The sequence below is a fragment of the Zalophus californianus genome, chromosome 4 (assembly GCF_009762305.2).
Source record: "Zalophus californianus isolate mZalCal1 chromosome 4, mZalCal1.pri.v2, whole genome shotgun sequence".
Taxonomy (NCBI): domain Eukaryota; kingdom Metazoa; phylum Chordata; class Mammalia; order Carnivora; family Otariidae; genus Zalophus; species Zalophus californianus.
Window position 1 is genome coordinate 191,352,157 of NC_045598.1, and position 16,041 is coordinate 191,368,197.

At 51.5% G+C, this 16,041-nt stretch overlaps 1 protein-coding gene across 7 annotated transcripts; it reads right to left on the minus strand.

Annotated features, from left to right (window-relative positions):
- Positions 1–191: 191 nt before the first annotated feature.
- On the minus strand, positions 192–12,851 carry ZNF7 (zinc finger protein 7). 7 transcript variants are annotated; one of them, XM_027623666.2, is made up of 5 exons: positions 12,639–12,851; positions 10,211–10,255; positions 9,699–9,825; positions 6,309–6,425; positions 192–2,405 (listed from the first exon to the last, which is right to left on the minus strand). In XM_027623666.2, the coding sequence occupies exons 2-5, from the start codon at positions 10,235–10,237 to the stop codon at positions 607–609; spliced, it is 2,070 nt and encodes a 689-aa protein (XP_027479467.1). In that variant the 5' UTR covers positions 10,238–10,255; positions 12,639–12,851; the 3' UTR covers positions 192–606. The 7 variants fall into 7 exon arrangements, with proteins under 7 accessions (XP_027479467.1, XP_027479449.1, XP_027479481.1 ...); XM_027623648.2 differs by having other exon boundaries at positions 9,699–9,858; XM_027623680.2 differs by lacking the exon at positions 12,639–12,851 and adding exons at positions 6,894–7,103; positions 11,530–11,635 and having other exon boundaries at positions 9,699–10,255.
- Positions 12,852–16,041: the final 3,190 nt, after the last annotated feature.

A 16,041-nucleotide genomic window follows, 5' to 3' on the forward strand; every position in this document is an offset into this window, starting at 1 on the left:
TAAGCAGAGAGACTCTGGATTTCAAGGACAGTGACATCCCAGAGTCACAGAGCAGGTCCCTGGGCCCGGGTGCAATTCCTGGAGTCCTGTGCTGATCCGAGCTCCTCTCTGAACAGGCCAACACTGGGCCCTCCGGCTGTAACCCCGGGTTGCTCTGGTGGGGCGGGAGAAAGGGGTTCTAGGCACCTTCCTCTGGGCTTCCACTAGCATGAGCTAACACATCCTGACTGCTGAAGCCAACCTGAGGGACCAGTGCACAGGGAAGACTTTGGGTAACTTCTAGGCTACCTGTCTGGCAAAGCTCACAGGCCTTTTCCCGTGATCTTCCTCATCCATAGGACTGAGGGTCTTCCCTCTGTGAACTCGAAACTCTACACATGTGCACCCTGACTCGAGGGACACAGGCTTTGCTGAGTGGGCTAAGGTCACACGTTCTAACAAAGGAACATCCACTTTATATGAATTTAGACATTTTCTTTAAGAGGGTAATTTGGAATCTATCCCCACGTTCTAAATTCTTGTTAGTATAAATGATCCCCTGTAAAATACGTAAAGTTAAGGCTGTAGGTTTATTCACATTTATGCACATTTATAAAGATAAGTAGTCTATCCCATGTGAATTTTCTGATGCTGAGTAAGCCTTGAGCTCCGATTAAAAGCTTTGCCGCATTCGTTACATTTGTAAGGTTTCTCTCCGGTGTGAATTCTCTGATGTATAATGAGATGTGAGCGCCACCTGAATATTTTCTCACATTCATTACATTTATGCAGTTTCTTTACAGTATTGACTTTTTTACGGCTCACGTGGGTAGAAGCTTCCAAGGTATTCCCGTACTCATGATACCACTGGGCCCGGGTGTGGATCCTCTGATGCTCGATAAGATAGGAGCTCCGACTGAAGGCCTTCCCACACTCGCTACATCCGTAGGGCTTCACTCCTGCATGGATTATCTGGTGCTGGAAAAGGGTTGAGTTTTGACTGAAGGCTTTCCCGCACTCAGTACACTTGTAGGGTCTCTCCCCAGTGTGGACCCTTTGATGTATCGTGAGCTGTGTGCTCATACTGAAAGCTTTTCCACATTCGAGGCACTCGTAGGGCTTCTCTCCCTTATGGATTCTCTGATGGTAAATGAGGCTTGAGCTCTGGCTGAAGGCTTTTCCACAGTCACTACACTCGTAGGGCTTCTCTCCAGTGTGAATTCTCTGGTGCTGAATTAGGTGTGAGCCCTGGACAAAGCCTTTCCCACATTCCTCACACTTAAATGGTTTTTCTCCAGTGTGAGTTCTCTGGTGGCGAATAAGCCGTGAGCTACAACCAAAGGCTTTTGCACACTTGTTGCATTTATAAGGTTTCTCTCCAGTGTGGGTCAGCTGGTGCTGACTAAGGCGAGACACCCACCTGAAGGCCTTTCCACACTCGTCACACTTAAATGGTTTCTCTGTAGGGTGGATTCTCTGATGTGCAACAAGGCTGGGGCCATCTGGGTTCCTTGGAAGTTGAGGTTTGTCCCCAGCGTGCATCCGCTGGTGCTGAGCCAGGGTTGAGCTCTGGCTGAAGGCCTTCCCACACTCCTGGCACTGGTAGGGCCTCTCTCCAGTGTGGGTCCTCTGGTGTCTGACCAGCTGGGACTGCTGGCTGAAGGCCTTCCCACACTCTCGACAGCCATAGGGCCTCTCCCCCGTGTGGACCCTCTGGTGGTGGATTAGGCTGGAGCTCTGACCAAAGGCCTTTCCGCACTCCTCACACCTGTAGGGCTTCTCTCCAGTATGAATTCTTTGATGCTGAATAAGTTTTGAGCTCAGACGAAAGGCTTTTCCACACTCGATGCATTTGAATGGCTTTTCTCCAGTGTGGATTCTCTGATGCTGATTAAGCTGTGAGCACAACCTGAAGACTTTCCCACACTCCTCACATTCATACGGCTTCTCTCCATGGCAGTTACTTCCATGTTTCCCCTGTAAACAATCAGGTAATTTTTTTTTGCACTCTGGACATCTGTTAGGTTTCTTCTGTGTATTAATTTCTTGATGCAGAGCAATGTCTGAAGTAGATCTGAAACTTGCGCCACACATGTCACATCTTCGGACTGTCCCTTCGGCAGCACCTCCCTGACTTTTGCCAGGCTGACAACCCAGGTCGCCACTGCTCTCCAGCTCGCCACATCCCTGGACACCCTCCTTGGCAAAGGTCTTCCTGGGAGCCACAGTCCCTGTGTTCAAGCGGTTTTTCTGGAGGAGGGAGCTTGGCTTACTCTCTGACCAGACCTCAGAATCAGAGGTGTCTCTAAAGCTAGAACTCTGAGGAAAACCCTGTGGGGGGCTTCTGACCATCGCCACACAGGGTTCTGATTTTAGAACATCCATGTCCTCACAGGCCTGCTCACCTGCAATCCCAACTGCAGAATCTGAAAGAAACAGGAGATAAAATGCCCTTATCCCCTGTGCTTAGAGGGACAAAGACCTCTCTAAGGGGATGGGGGCTGCACATCATCCCTGGGAACTAAGCTCCCTGCCAGGACGGGCTGCATCAAGCAAGGATACCCCCACATGGAAAAACACTACCAGGGGCGCCTGGGTGGTTCAGTCGTTAAGCGACTGCCTTCGGCTCAGGTCATGATCCCAGGGTCCTGGGATGGAGCCCCTCATCGGGCTCCCCGCTCAGCAGGGAGCCTGCTTCTCCCTCTCCTGCTCCCCCTGCTTGTGTTCCCTCTCTCGCTGTGTCTCTGTCAAGTAAATAAATAAAATCTTCAAAAAAAAAAGAGAAAAAAAAGAAAATACTACCAGAATCATGCCTCTGACAGTTTTCAAAATTTGGTTTCATTAATACTTTTTACTTTATGCATACATTCAACAACTGTGTACTCCTGTGTGTGGGTATGTGAGGAGAGGTCCATCCTGTGGGGAACTGGGATGAGTGAAATCCATAAAGCAGCAGTGAGCCTGAGAGCCTGGCAAGTGTGGCCAGCGGCTCCTGGATCCAGAGGAGGTGGAGTGAGGGTAAGACGGACTGAGAACTGAGTGGGGGGACAGGCAGGCTCTAAGGAAGAGAAGGCTGGACAGCTGCTGAGGGGCACACCAGGGGTGAGCCTGAGGGGGCAGGGCTCTGAGCAGGACCCCAGGCCTTAACTCTGCTTCCTCCAGCTGCTGCCTAGCCACCTCTGATGCACACCTGACCGTGCACATCCATTGCTTGTGGGCCCCTCAGCTTCCAGGAGGCCACACCATACTGCCTTCTTGTTCCCTTGGGGTTCCGGAGGCTCTGTCTACCCCTGCCTGCCCCCCACGAGGCCTTCCTGACATCCGCCTTCCTTTTGGACTCTCCATGTAAGTGTCAGTCTCTCTCCTACTCTAGAGTCTCAGAGAGTACCTTTGCTAAAGTCAGACACCTCCTTGGCGTCCGTGATCACGCCCAGGGTCATAACTAGCATCACAACCAACTTCATAACCAGTGTGATAACCAATTATAAGCAGGCCATTACTACCCCACAGCGAAATCCTCCAGGGCTCGTTACAGGGTTCCTGGTGGTTCCTAACATCAGTGCCCTCTCCAGCTCCAGGGATCTGCAGTTCTCGGTTGGTCCTGGGTGAGGCAAAGGCCATCACACACTGAGCATTTTCTGTGGGTAAGGAACACTTAGTTCCCAGCCATTCCTCAATGAGTCTTCATGACAATCCAAAGGGGTCAACAGTGGAATCACCACCCCGCAGATAAGCAATCTGTGGCTCCCCAGTCACATAGCTAATGAGAGAATCAGGAATGGACCCAGGTCTGTTCCCCCAACACTTGCCCTTTCGACCTCTCTGTGCCCTTATGACACGGGGTATCTCCTGCCTGGTCCTCGATGTACAATCACACACCCCTCCACAGGGCAGGACTGGCCATGTGGTGCTGGCTCATTCAGCCCTCTGCCCAGGCCTCCCTCTGCTCTGGAGATGAGCAAATAGAAAGTACTGCTCTCCACCGCCTCCTGCTGGAAAGCAGAGGCCTCTACGGACACCAGGGAAGAACACGGTGATGTCTAGTTGTGGGGTGGGGACCTCCTGCTCGCAAGAGGAAAAAGACAACCCCACGTGGCTAAGCAGCCACAAACCCACCCGACCCTGCTGGAGTCGGCCTCCATCTGGTTCCCTACAACCAAGTCTAAGAACCCTCCCCACACACCAGCCCCCAGTGCCAGCCTCAGGGGCTTCCCCTCAGGCTCAGCTTGTACACGCTCCCTCTCTGGGGGTCCACATCACATCCTTGGGGACCCCTAACTGCAGCCCAGAGTTCTCACCCTCCCCTGGAACTTGAGAGCTCTTCTCCACAGCTCTAGATAACCTCTGAAGAGATACAAGCACATGTTAAAAAACAGCCTCATTCTGGAAGTGGTTTTCCCTCAGAGAACAGATGTGTGTCCCTGCAGGCTCTGCACCCTCGTCGCTCTGGGCCACTCCTCAATTATCTGCTGCACAAGTCTGACACAAGTAACACCTCTGGGCACATGCATTTTTCTAACACGCTCCACACGTTTTCATCTGCCAGGCCGTGCTCCTGCCCCGGGCTGTCAGGCTCAAGAGCAGGTCTCCATCTCACCGTGGGGATGTTTTCTTTGCTGCTGCCTCATCACCATAAAGACCATTTGCTGCATATAAACCCCCTGAACTACCCAATTCTGCTAACTCCAGCTAGCTTTTCTGCCATGGTACCCTCTTTGAAATCTCCCCTCCACCTTGAAAATATTTAATAGTGGCTGGGTTTTAACTGGGCTAGCCTACAGCTTTACCCCCTTCCCAGGAAGGATCAGGAAGGGGCCTCAACAGGAAGGCAGGGCCTTCAATTACAGAGCCAAGGATGCTGGGGGCTGGGGTCAGGGCTCCCAACACTCCTGCCCATACCTTTGCTGCCTTCCACACGACGATGCGTGTGACGATGCTTTACAGAGACTTCAGGACTCCAGGCCCTTCCGGGCAGGAAGAGCACAACCCTTAACTGTCACAGTGTGGGGGCACCTGGGTGGCTCAGTCATTAAGCGTCTGCCCTCGGCTCAGGTCATGATCCCAGGGTCCTGGGATCTAGCCCCGCATCGGGCTCCCTGCTCTGCGGGAAGCCTGCTTCTCCCTCTCCCACTCCCCCTGCTTGTGTTCCCGCTCTCACAGTCTCTGTCAAATAAATAAATAAAATCTTAAAAACAAAAACAGTAACTGTCACAATCTGATTCTCCAACTTGCTTCCAGCCAGCCAGGGACCACAGCATGGGCGCCAGGCCCTGCTCTGCTGCAGCAGTGACCGCAGGACACGGCAGTTAGCAAGGAGGATTCCCTTTTGTGGTTGGGATGCATGCGATCCCCACTTCCCTGACCAAACTGGGCAACATGTCCGCCAGGGAGGCTCAGGCAAGGCTGGAGGCGATGGCATCTCTTCAACAAAGCCCAGTGGGAGTCAACGCTGTGAGGTGGCAGGTGCCCCTGTTACGGGCTGACTGTGCCCCCCAAAAAGAAGTGCTGAAACTCCAACCCCAGGACCTCAGAATATGACCTTATTTTGTAAACAGGATTGTTGAGACCATGTTAAGATGAGGTTGCAATGAAGTAAGGAGAGACCTTACTCTATAACCCTTTATGACTGATACCCTTTCAAGAAGACATGGGGAAGCCAGGTGACGATGGAGTCAGATACTGGAGTGACACAGACACAAGCCAAAGAACACCTGGGGCCACCAGAAGCTGGAGGAGGTAGGAAGGATCATCCCCTATAGGTTTCACAGGGGACAGGAACCTCCTGATGCCTTGATTTTGGACGTCTGGCTTCCAGAATTGTGAGATGATTAATCTCTGTGGTTTCAAGCCTCAAGTTTGTGGTGCTTTGTTACCGCAACCCCAGGATACTAACACAGCCCTGCAGCCTGATCTGAGAGGGCCCCAGGAAGTTCTGGAGGGAGCTGGTGGTGGGAGGGAGGGAAGTGATATTTGCCTGAGAAGCTGCTAAGAGCCAATCTTGGTGCTTCCCCTTGGATCCATACCTTTGCACCTTTGCTTAATAATAACATTAGTAAAATTAGAAATTGAACAACACGTGACTTAAAAACAAACTGTTTTTGCTGTAACATGCAAAAACGTCCCTGCCGTTCTGTAGTTCAGTCTCTCCCAATGCAACCCCACGACTGGGCTATGCTCTGTCCCATGGTGTTCACTGGCATCCCAGCAAGCCTGCTTGGTCGGTCCCTGGGGTCCGTCTCCAGCTGCCCACCCTCTCAGCCCTTGCTGGGCATGGGTTCTCTGAACACCTCCTCACCCATCCCCAGAAGCTTCTCAGGCCTGAGCCTCACCTGTAAGGAAGGTTCTTGCCCCCTCTCTCCCCTCGACTCCCTTCAGGTCAAGGACCCATGGCTCCTGCCCTTGTTCCAGCCGGGAGATCAGCTCAGGCTTGAAGACCAGGAACCCTGCTGTGGGGATGGCAGAGAAGGGGACTGTGTCAGTATGGCTGAGGGTACAGCAGAGCCCAGCACCCTTGGTTTCCAGGAGGAAAGAGGCAGGGGGCTACTGCAGCACAGGCAGAGCCTCCGAAGGGAGCATCAGGGGGTGAGGGTCTGGACACAGTGGCCCTCTCTGGCCAAATCGGTCCAGCTCCTGAGGTTGGACAGTGAGATGCCTGGACTGCCAGCCCATCGCCATCCACAGTAGGGCCAGAATCCTCAGGGAATCTGACACCAAAGAGTTGGCAAAGAGCAGACCAGCTCTAGTCCAGGGAGAAAGCAGCCAGCACTTCCCTCAGCAGAGATGGGCTGTCCCCCAGTTCAGAGGGTTGGAACGTTCCAGGAGGTAGAGTGGCCAAGAAGCAAGACAAAAACAACAAAAATAAACCAACAAATGAATAGATTTTAATTCAGAAGGTGCTAAGGTCTGACCCTCACCTGGCTTCCCCCATTTCATGTCCTTGTGCAAAGCCCTGGGGGCCTCAGCAGACTGCAGAGTGGCACCCACCTTCCAGGGTCACCAGCCCCCACACTGGGGGACCATGCTGTGGCGTGCTCCCAGCCCATCCAAGGGCTGGGCAAGCCCTCTGGTAAGGGCTTCCCTCACGTTTCTGGCTGTGGGGATGGAGGAGGGCAGGCAGAGAGACCCTAGAGGATAAAGGCTTCAAATGTACACAGGAGCCCACGTTCAGTGGGAAACACGTGTTCTCTCCAAGTACACATGGAACGTCCACAGAGAAACATCCTTGGGCCAGCCAGGAAGGGAGTCATGACACCATCCACACTGTGCCCCCAACCAAAATGCAACTGGATAGGAAGATGATCACATGACCTCAAAACTATCAGCTACCTGAAAACTAAGTGGTAGCTATATTTACTATCGGTCAAACTCGTGGTATGAAGCTGAAGCAGTACTTACAAATAAGATTTTACATTTTTAAATACATTTACTAGAAATGAGAAAGATAAAACACAAATGAGGTAAGTATTAAATTCAAGAAGTTGGGAGCAAAACAACACAGCAAACCCAAATAAATAAAAAAGGAAGAAAATAATAAAGGTGGGGTGGGATACAATGAAGAGAGAACAAAGGCAACAACACCCCCTACCCCCAAAGAAAGATCAGCAAAAGCAAACACTGGTTCTTTGAAAAGACGAACATGACAGTCTTGTGGCAAAATCAATCAAGGTCACCACAGTGAAAAAATAAAAAAAACAAAGGAAACAACTACACACATGATACAGACTAAAAGTAGAGTATTGTGAACAAATAGACCATAAAACACCTGAAAATCTCAACAAACACATTAACTTATAGGAATACTAAAAATGACAAAATTAGCACAAAAGGAAATTCACAAACTTGACAGACTATTATTCACTAAAAAAACAAACCAAGGGCCCAAGGCCCAGATGGTTTTACAGGTGAGTTCTACCAAAAACTGAAATTCCACCTACCTAAATTCTTCCAGAAATTAAAAAGATAGCAAAAGCTGCCCAGTTCATCTTATAAGACTCATATGCCAAGTGCCATTTGCCAAAAATATATAAGAACGATTCACAAAAATAATAAAGTCCAATTCACTATGAACAGGGATGAAAAATCTGAAATATTGCCTCAGTCCAAAATGGTATCAGAGTTTATATGCAAAATATAATCTAAGTAGGGTTTATTCCAAAAATACAAAACATCAATATAACTTACTAGACTAATGAACTTCAAAAGAATCACACAAATTCTCAATTGATGCAGAAAAAGAATTTGAAATTCAATGTACTTCTTTCGTTTTTTTTTTTAAAGATTTTATTTTTTACGTAATCTCTACACCCAATGTGGGGCTTGAACTCACAACCCCATGATCAAGAGTTGCACGCTCCACTGACTGACCCAGCCAGGCACCCCCCCCCCCGCCATGTACTTATGATTAAAAACAAAACTCCTTAGCCACTTTCTTCTGATTTTAATTAGATGTATTCCCTTTATTCTTTTTTAAGAAAAGGTTGTTTTCTTTTTTTAATTTCTTAAAAATGTTTAAAGTAATCTCCACTCCCAATGTGGGGCTCAAACTGACAACCCTGAGATCAAGAGTTGCACATTCCACCGACTAAGCCAGCCAGGTGCCCCTAGAAGTATTCCCTGTAAAATGATGAACAAAGCAGGCCTGCCCACATCAGTCCTGTCTAACACAGCACTGTGGCTCTGGCCATGGCTAAAGGCTGGGACCCTGGGGGACCGAGAGGGAAACCACCGCATGCTCAGCTGCAGGTGCCTCCTCCTAGAATACAGCACCAGACTAGCAGGAAGTTTAACAAAGTTGCCAAATACAAGATCAACCCCCCAAAACCAACAGCATTTCATACAGCAACAATAATCAGTTAAAAACATAGCAACATGAAAAAGATACATTCACAAAACAAGCAAAAACAAAGCATTTAGAAGGTACCAGACCACTCTGGAGAAAATCCCAGAACTCTAACAAAGTACACAGAAGGTAAATGGAATAAATGGAGACACATTCCACAGTCTTGGATGGGAACAGTTAATATGAAAAAGGTTAGTTCTTCTCTTGTGAGTTTTACAAATTTAAAGCACCCCCAATAAAAATTCCAGGTCCAAGAATTGAAAAACTCACTTACTCTATATTTATATGAAAGAATTACCCCATTACCCATGAGTAGGTAAGTGAAGTTTTAAAAAGAACAAAAACGAACATAGTAATAATAATAAAAAAAAGTTTGGCAAAAAAAAAGAAAAGAACAAAGAACAAAAAGGGGAGGTTGTCCTACCAGGCATTAGGACACACTACAAGGCCAGCTCGGAAACACACTGTCACACGTGAGACAAGAAAGGTAGCTCTTAGGATGGGCTCCTACTTAACTCCGGGCACAAACGTGGAGCCCAGATCTAAACAAGAAAAATAAACTCTAAAGTCCACAGGAGAACACAGACTGTCTCTATGACCTTGGAGTAGAAAAGAACTTTCAAATAAAATTTCAAAAGTACAACCCATAAGGCAAAAACTAATGGATTTAATTTCATTAAAATCTGACCCCACAAAGCTAACAAACATAAAAGCATGGGAAAAGGTATTTACAATGCACAGAACTCACCATAACACCTCCCAGGGTCAGCTCCTGATCTACAAAGACCCACAGCCCCTTATCCCCAGCTTCTGACAAGGGCCTGGCTAAGTGGGTGCTAACCAATGATGCAGGGGGAGGGGTCCCAAGATGCAGCCTCACCTAGTCCAGCCACACTGCTGTGGTTCTCCAGCATTACCTCCTTGTAGAGGGCCCTCTGGCCAGGGTCCAGACACTGCCACTCCTCCCTCGAGAAGTGTACGGCCACATCACCAAACGTCACAGCCTCCTGAAAAGACATACACCAGCACCCCAGGGAACCCTGGGTGCCAGCCTCATTCTGGCTCCACCTCATGGTGTGTCTCAAGCACATGATTGGGTGAGACAGTCACCAGGCCCCTTTGGCTCTAAAAATCAAGGGGAGGGGCAGTATGGAGGAGGAGGAGGGAGCCAGATCATGGTGATCTACAAACCTCCCCCCCCCCCCCCCCCCCCCCGCCCCGTGAGGGCTTCCGGCAGGCCCCAATCTGGGCAGGGTTTTGCTCACTCCCTTGAGGGTGGGCATGCCTGAGCCTGGCAAGGGCCACAAGGGGCCAGTGGAGGGTAGGTTCCCAGAGGAAAAGGTAGGGGCCCTCACAGGACAAGTGAGGAAATGGAGGCAGTTAGACTCCTACCATGAGGCTCGGTGGGTGGGCATCCATGTGTCCTGGCCGAGGGACCTGTTGGCAGTTATGAAAGGGTCAGAGGTCAGGGTGCTGGAGGACCCCTATCCTGAATTCCAGGCTTACTGAGAGGGTACTGTGTTCTCCGAACCTTTACTTCTAACCCCAGATGTTCTTCGGCAGGGACATAAGGTGGAGCCAAAGTGGCCACAGCATTTGAGCATCTGGCCCCCTGAAGCTCTGTTCATCCTTCAGAGTGTGTGAGGTGTGCGAACCACTCCACAAACAGAAGGGGGGGTGCCACCTCCGCCAGGTGCTAGACTAAGCAATGGGGACACAGCTGTGCACAACGCACAAGAACTCTGCCTTCATGAAGCAGTCTTTAAACAACCATGCCAACACAACATTCCAACCATGACCATGGCCCAGGGGAAGAAACTCTGAAAGCACTGAAACGAGGAAACTCTGGTTTGGTTTGATGGGTCCCAGAGGAGCTAAAACTAGACCAAGGCGATGGAGGTGGGGAGGGCACTAAAGGCATCAGGGAACGGCATGTGCAGAGAGACTGAAGCAAGAAGGAATAGGGCGGAATGAGTCAGTGGAGCTGGTCACAGGCAGCAAGGGGAAGTGGTGGTGTGACTGGGGGATGGGACCAGAACAATGGATTACAGGAAGAAGCGCAGCGGATACAGGAACCCCCGCCGCCTATATAAACTTGGCCCCCTCCCCAGGTCTTCCCCTAGGTCTGAACGAGAAGCGGACTTCCTGGGGGAGCTTCTGGCTCAGAAAGTGGCTTGTGGGCGGAAGCCCCAGGTTCTGGGTACAGTGAAGCTGATCCGCTGGTCCCCAGTAGAGAAAAGCAAGCCCTGAGCAACAGCCAGAATTCAGAGAAGGCAGACAGCCCACCCTACCCAAGGCACAGTCCTTTTTGCCACTGTCTCTAAATTTAGGTCTTCCACCGGCAGTAAATGAGAGAAAAAGAGGACCCGAGAAGCTGTGGTTATGCAGAGAGGAGGATCCCGCCTGGAGCAGGCCCAGAGCTGGTCGGAAGGCCGCGGGTACGGTGCGATGCAACCGGGCCTGCAGGGCTCGGCCAAATGCCTCCTCCCCGCTGGCCGAGGCGGCCGCAGCTCGACCACCACCCACCCCAGGCGCCCACGGCCTCCCCAAGCCGCTCGCGCCACCCGCGCTCCCCCGCGGGGAGGCAAGGGAGGGCGGGGCCCGCAGTGCCGGTGGCGGGAGGACGCGGGGATCGGCCAGCTGCCACTCCGCCCGAGGCCGAAGACCACGTAACCGCCTAGACCCGAGTCGCGCCCGACGCACCCACTCACCCTCCCCGTGGACCGCCCGAGGCTCGAAGCGCGCGACAAAACCGGAAACGGGCCTTCGACGCACGCTCCCGCTCCGTCTCACAGACTTCCGGTTGTTCTGGGCGGCTCGGAGGCTCGGCCGTCTCGGTGGTTCCCAGCCGAGGGGCCAGGGCACTGGGGAAGGGGCGGGGCCGGAGCGCTAGCGAAAGTGGCCGTGGGCGGGGCCCGGGGAGGGGAGGGGCCAGAGTGGAGAGAGGGGCGGGGCCGGGGTCTCAGCCCCGGGACGTGAAGGACACGCAGGCCAAAGGGCGGAGCGGATCCCGGCGAAGCAGGTGGAAAGCCTGGGGTCGCCCCGGCCGGGCCCCGCCTACCTCGGATCACCTCGGGGGCGCTGGTCCCCGCACCGCATCTGTGCCCGGGCTTTTCTATAGAAGGCTCCCTATGGGCACGTTCCAGGCACCGGACAGCGGAGAATCCCAGACCCGGGGCAGAGAGGGCACGGGGGAGCGGCCAGCTGGGGAGGAGGGTAGAGAAACCGAGTGGAAACGGCCGGTGTTCTCTGGGTGGATGGGGGCACTTGGTCCAGGCCTAGGGCACCGTTAGGGCAGGGCGGGCGGCTCAGGGAACCTACAGCGGAGGTGAGGCGCCCCCGGGAGGCGGGAGGGGCGGGGCAGAGAATGCGCAGAACTTTTCCGGGGGGAGGGACCTAACACCCGACTCGTCGACGACCCGAATCCTGGGGTCCCTGACAGCCGCAGTGAGATCTGGTTGCAAACCCGGGGAAGAAAATGGGCGGAGTCAGCTCCCCGCCCCCACTCCGAGGGGTGGTCCTAGGGAAAAACGGGCCTTGCCGGGTCCTCCTGAAAGACCATCTCCTTTCCCGTGCCTCGCGGTCTTAGCGCTCGCACCGTGCGCCCCAGCAGCTCCGAACTCAGCTCTACCAGCCCCACACCCTCTCTGGTTACGCTCAGGGAGCATCTGTACAAAGGATGCATAAACCAGTGAATGGAGAATAGGGAAGGACTGGGAACAATGCCAACTTCCCAGTCGCCCTCCAGGTCCTAATCCCCAACCAAGCGCTTCCGGGAAGAAGCCTGGGTGCGCTGAGCACATTGGTGGTCCCGACCTACTGGGAGCGAGTCTTCACACCGCAGGATCCCAAGGTGGGAGGGTCCCGGCCCCTGGCTGGCGAGCTCAAATTGGGTGGGCGGGGTTACGCCCCGGATGATACAAGGGGCAAGACGAGGAGCCAAAGCTGACACTTGGGTCTGCAGACCCTCAGGACAGAGCTATTTCAGCCACCATGAGAGCCTGGCCCAGAGTGTCCACCAAGCCCACACCTGGGCAGTGTTGGGGTGGAGATACCAGGGTGCTGAGGCCCTGAGGGTCTGCCTGGAGGCAGGAGTGACGGGGATTGCTTCTATATATGTCACAATCCTCACCGAGTCTTGGGCCCAAGGAGCAAACAAACCAACTGTTCACAGCCAGAGGCCTGAACACTGTGAATGGTCAGTGTCCCTTCTCTGAGCCAGCTATTTCCAGCCTGGGATTGGGATTCCACACCATAAATGTTCCTAGGAAAAAAACCTACCTTAATTACTTACAAGAAGATACCTTCTGTATCCTAGTAGGTGGCCCAGAGCGATAATGCTTTCAACAAACTGGAAGAGACTCTCCACAGGCCAGCACCATCCTTAGGCACTCAGGAGTCTCATGATATGCTAAAATGTACCTAGGGTCTGTTTTAATCAGGTATGGTAAGACATGCAGACTTGGAAATGATTGTCATGAAGGAAGACATTTCTACTCAGGTCCCTAGAAGGCAGGCTACACAGGGAAGCACCAGGGTCAGTCAGAAGGCAGAAGGGGGGAAGGGACAGTGTGGCCCAAACCCTTTATTGGGGTTTCTGCAGGAAGGAATGGGTGATGCAGGGCAGGTATGCTACGTGAGCTTAGGATCAGATAGTTTGAATAACTTCAGCAAGCTCCAGCCTATAAGGGTGGTCTCTACTTGTCTGATACATGGATCGGGTGAATTAGGGCAGGGGGAACTTTGGCTTGGTGTGTGTTTGATAAAGGAGATATTTGGGAGTGTGGGCTCTGGGTTGGTTGGTTTGTATCAAAGCCTTGCTCTAAAGGGTTGTTTGCTATCTCTGGGAATGACTTTTTTGGATCTAGGCCTGCTTGGCTCAAAAGCTGGTGGGAAGAACCAATAGGCCATGCACAGAAACAGAATTTACCTGATCCCCTTACCATGGAAATGCTACCTGAGGAGGTCGGGAGCTGGAAATACTGGGAGCAAACTGAGGAGCTGAAAGTAAGTGCCAAGAGGGCCTGAGGAAGTGGGTGGCAAGGCCTTGGGGTGACAGGGTTTGTGCTCAGCACAAAGAAGCCTTGTCACCACCCCTCCTGAGCTCTCCATCTTTACTGGGCTCTGCCTGAGGCCCCATCTCCTCCCTGTTCTGTGTGACCCTTTTCTCCTACTCAGACCCAAGTCCCTCAAAGGCAGAGCCTGTGATGTTTCCATCGGGCATCTCTCTCCTGTGCTCAACAAGGACCCCATGCTCAATTGAAACTTGTTTGAAAGACCGACCTAACCTCTGAGTCAGCAAACTTACTTTTCTTTAAAGGAACACAAAAGTTGAAAAACAGGATTTCCAGAAATATGGATTTCACTCAGAACGGGAGTTCAAGCTTAATTAGAATGGAACCCAAATATGGAAAAATATGGCTGAAGTGGGACTCAGAGATATGCCTTTTACAAAATTCACTTTACCAGATGTCACCGATACTTTCTGATTCTTTTCCAAGAGGAAAGCTGCTTTCTGTTAGTGTCCATTTGAATACTGCAAGTTAAAGAAAGTCAGGGCTCATACTCATTAGGATGATTACTATCCAAATAACAGAAAGCAACAAGTATTGACTAGGATATGGAGAAAGGGAGGTCTTGTGCCCCACTGGTGAGAGCATGCCTGCAGCCACTGTGGAAAACAGCATGGAGGCTCAGCAGAAGATTAAACACAATTACTCTGTGGCCCAGCAATCCCACTTCTGGATATATACACAAAAGAACTGAAAGCAGAATCTTGGAGAGAAGTTTATACACCCAGGTTCATAACAGTATTATTTATAACAGCCAAGAGGTGGGAGCAACCCAAGTGTCCACTGATGGTGGAATGGATCAGCAAAATGCGTTCCATCCATAGAAGATTACTCAACCGTTTAGAAGGGAGTCTGTCACATGCTGCAACAGAGAGAAATCTGGAGGACATTATACTCTGAAATGAGCCAGTCACAAGAGGACAGATACTGACTCCACTTAGATGAGGTACCTAGAGTAGTCAAAATTAGAGGGACGGAAGGACAGAAAGTAGAACGGTAGTTGCCAGGCTCTGGGAGAAGGGGAGATAGGGAGTTACTGTTCAATGGGGACAGAGTTTTGGTTTTGCAGGATGAAAAGAGTTCTCAAGGTGGATGGTTGTGATGGCTGCACAATATGAATGTACTTAATGCCACCAAGCTGTGCACTTAAAAATGGTTAAGATGGTAAATTATTATGTTATGCATATTTTACCATGGTAACAAAATTCTGGAGAAAAGGGCTGAAAATTGGCTTTCTTTGTGTTTGGAAAAAGGGTACCTCTTCAAGTATATTCTTAGCTTACTTGGTGAGGAAAACCACATTTTGCAGATACTTCAAGGATTTGCCAATATTTTTTTTCAAAATCAGGAAGAAATCCCCTTTGTGATTATGCTAGTGAGCTGAGGATTAACTCAAAGTGAAAACGTGTGTGATTCCAGAATATTCATTTCTGCTGTAGAACAGACAAAGAAGGTCGATGAAACAGAAGCACACAGCTGATGAGACTGGTTCAACACAGGTGGTACAGAAAATGTGTGCTGAACCCAGGGCGGGCCACGGAGGCCCCAAACATAGTCCCCTAAACATCCAAGAGGCTAAAGAGGCCCTTTCTTCTGTCCCTCTGGGGCCAGTTGTTGGGCTAGTGCCATGCCCAGCTGTGTTTGCCACTGTGTCGGAGAGACAGAGGGTGTCGGCTCCAGGCACGTTGCTTCTGCCTTGCTTGCCCTCAGTGCTGGTCCTTGTAAACCCATCACAAGGCAAGTTGAAGCAGAAAAGGAGAGGTGGGAGATGGGGGCACCTGGACCCCACCATCGTGAGGGTTGCCTCCTGACTCTACAGAACGTTTCTATGACCCTCAGACACCATTCTCCTTTTAAGTGTCACCTTCTCCAAGGTTCTCCCTGCTCCCCTTTCACGCTCCTGTGGTGAAATAATCAACACCCTCAGCCACATTGGCACCTTTGAGGCTGCCTCCAGCCGGGACTCTGCAGAGCTCCACACCCAGGCACCAGCTGCCAGGTGGATGCTCCCGTTCGCACTCACACCAACCCCACCTCTCCACACCCTCCAGGCCTCCAGATGGCCTGGACTTTGTCGCCTGGTTTCCCGAGCAAGAGCCCTAGGGGTGAGCACTGACTCCTAGCCCTATCACCAGCACTCCTCATTCCTCC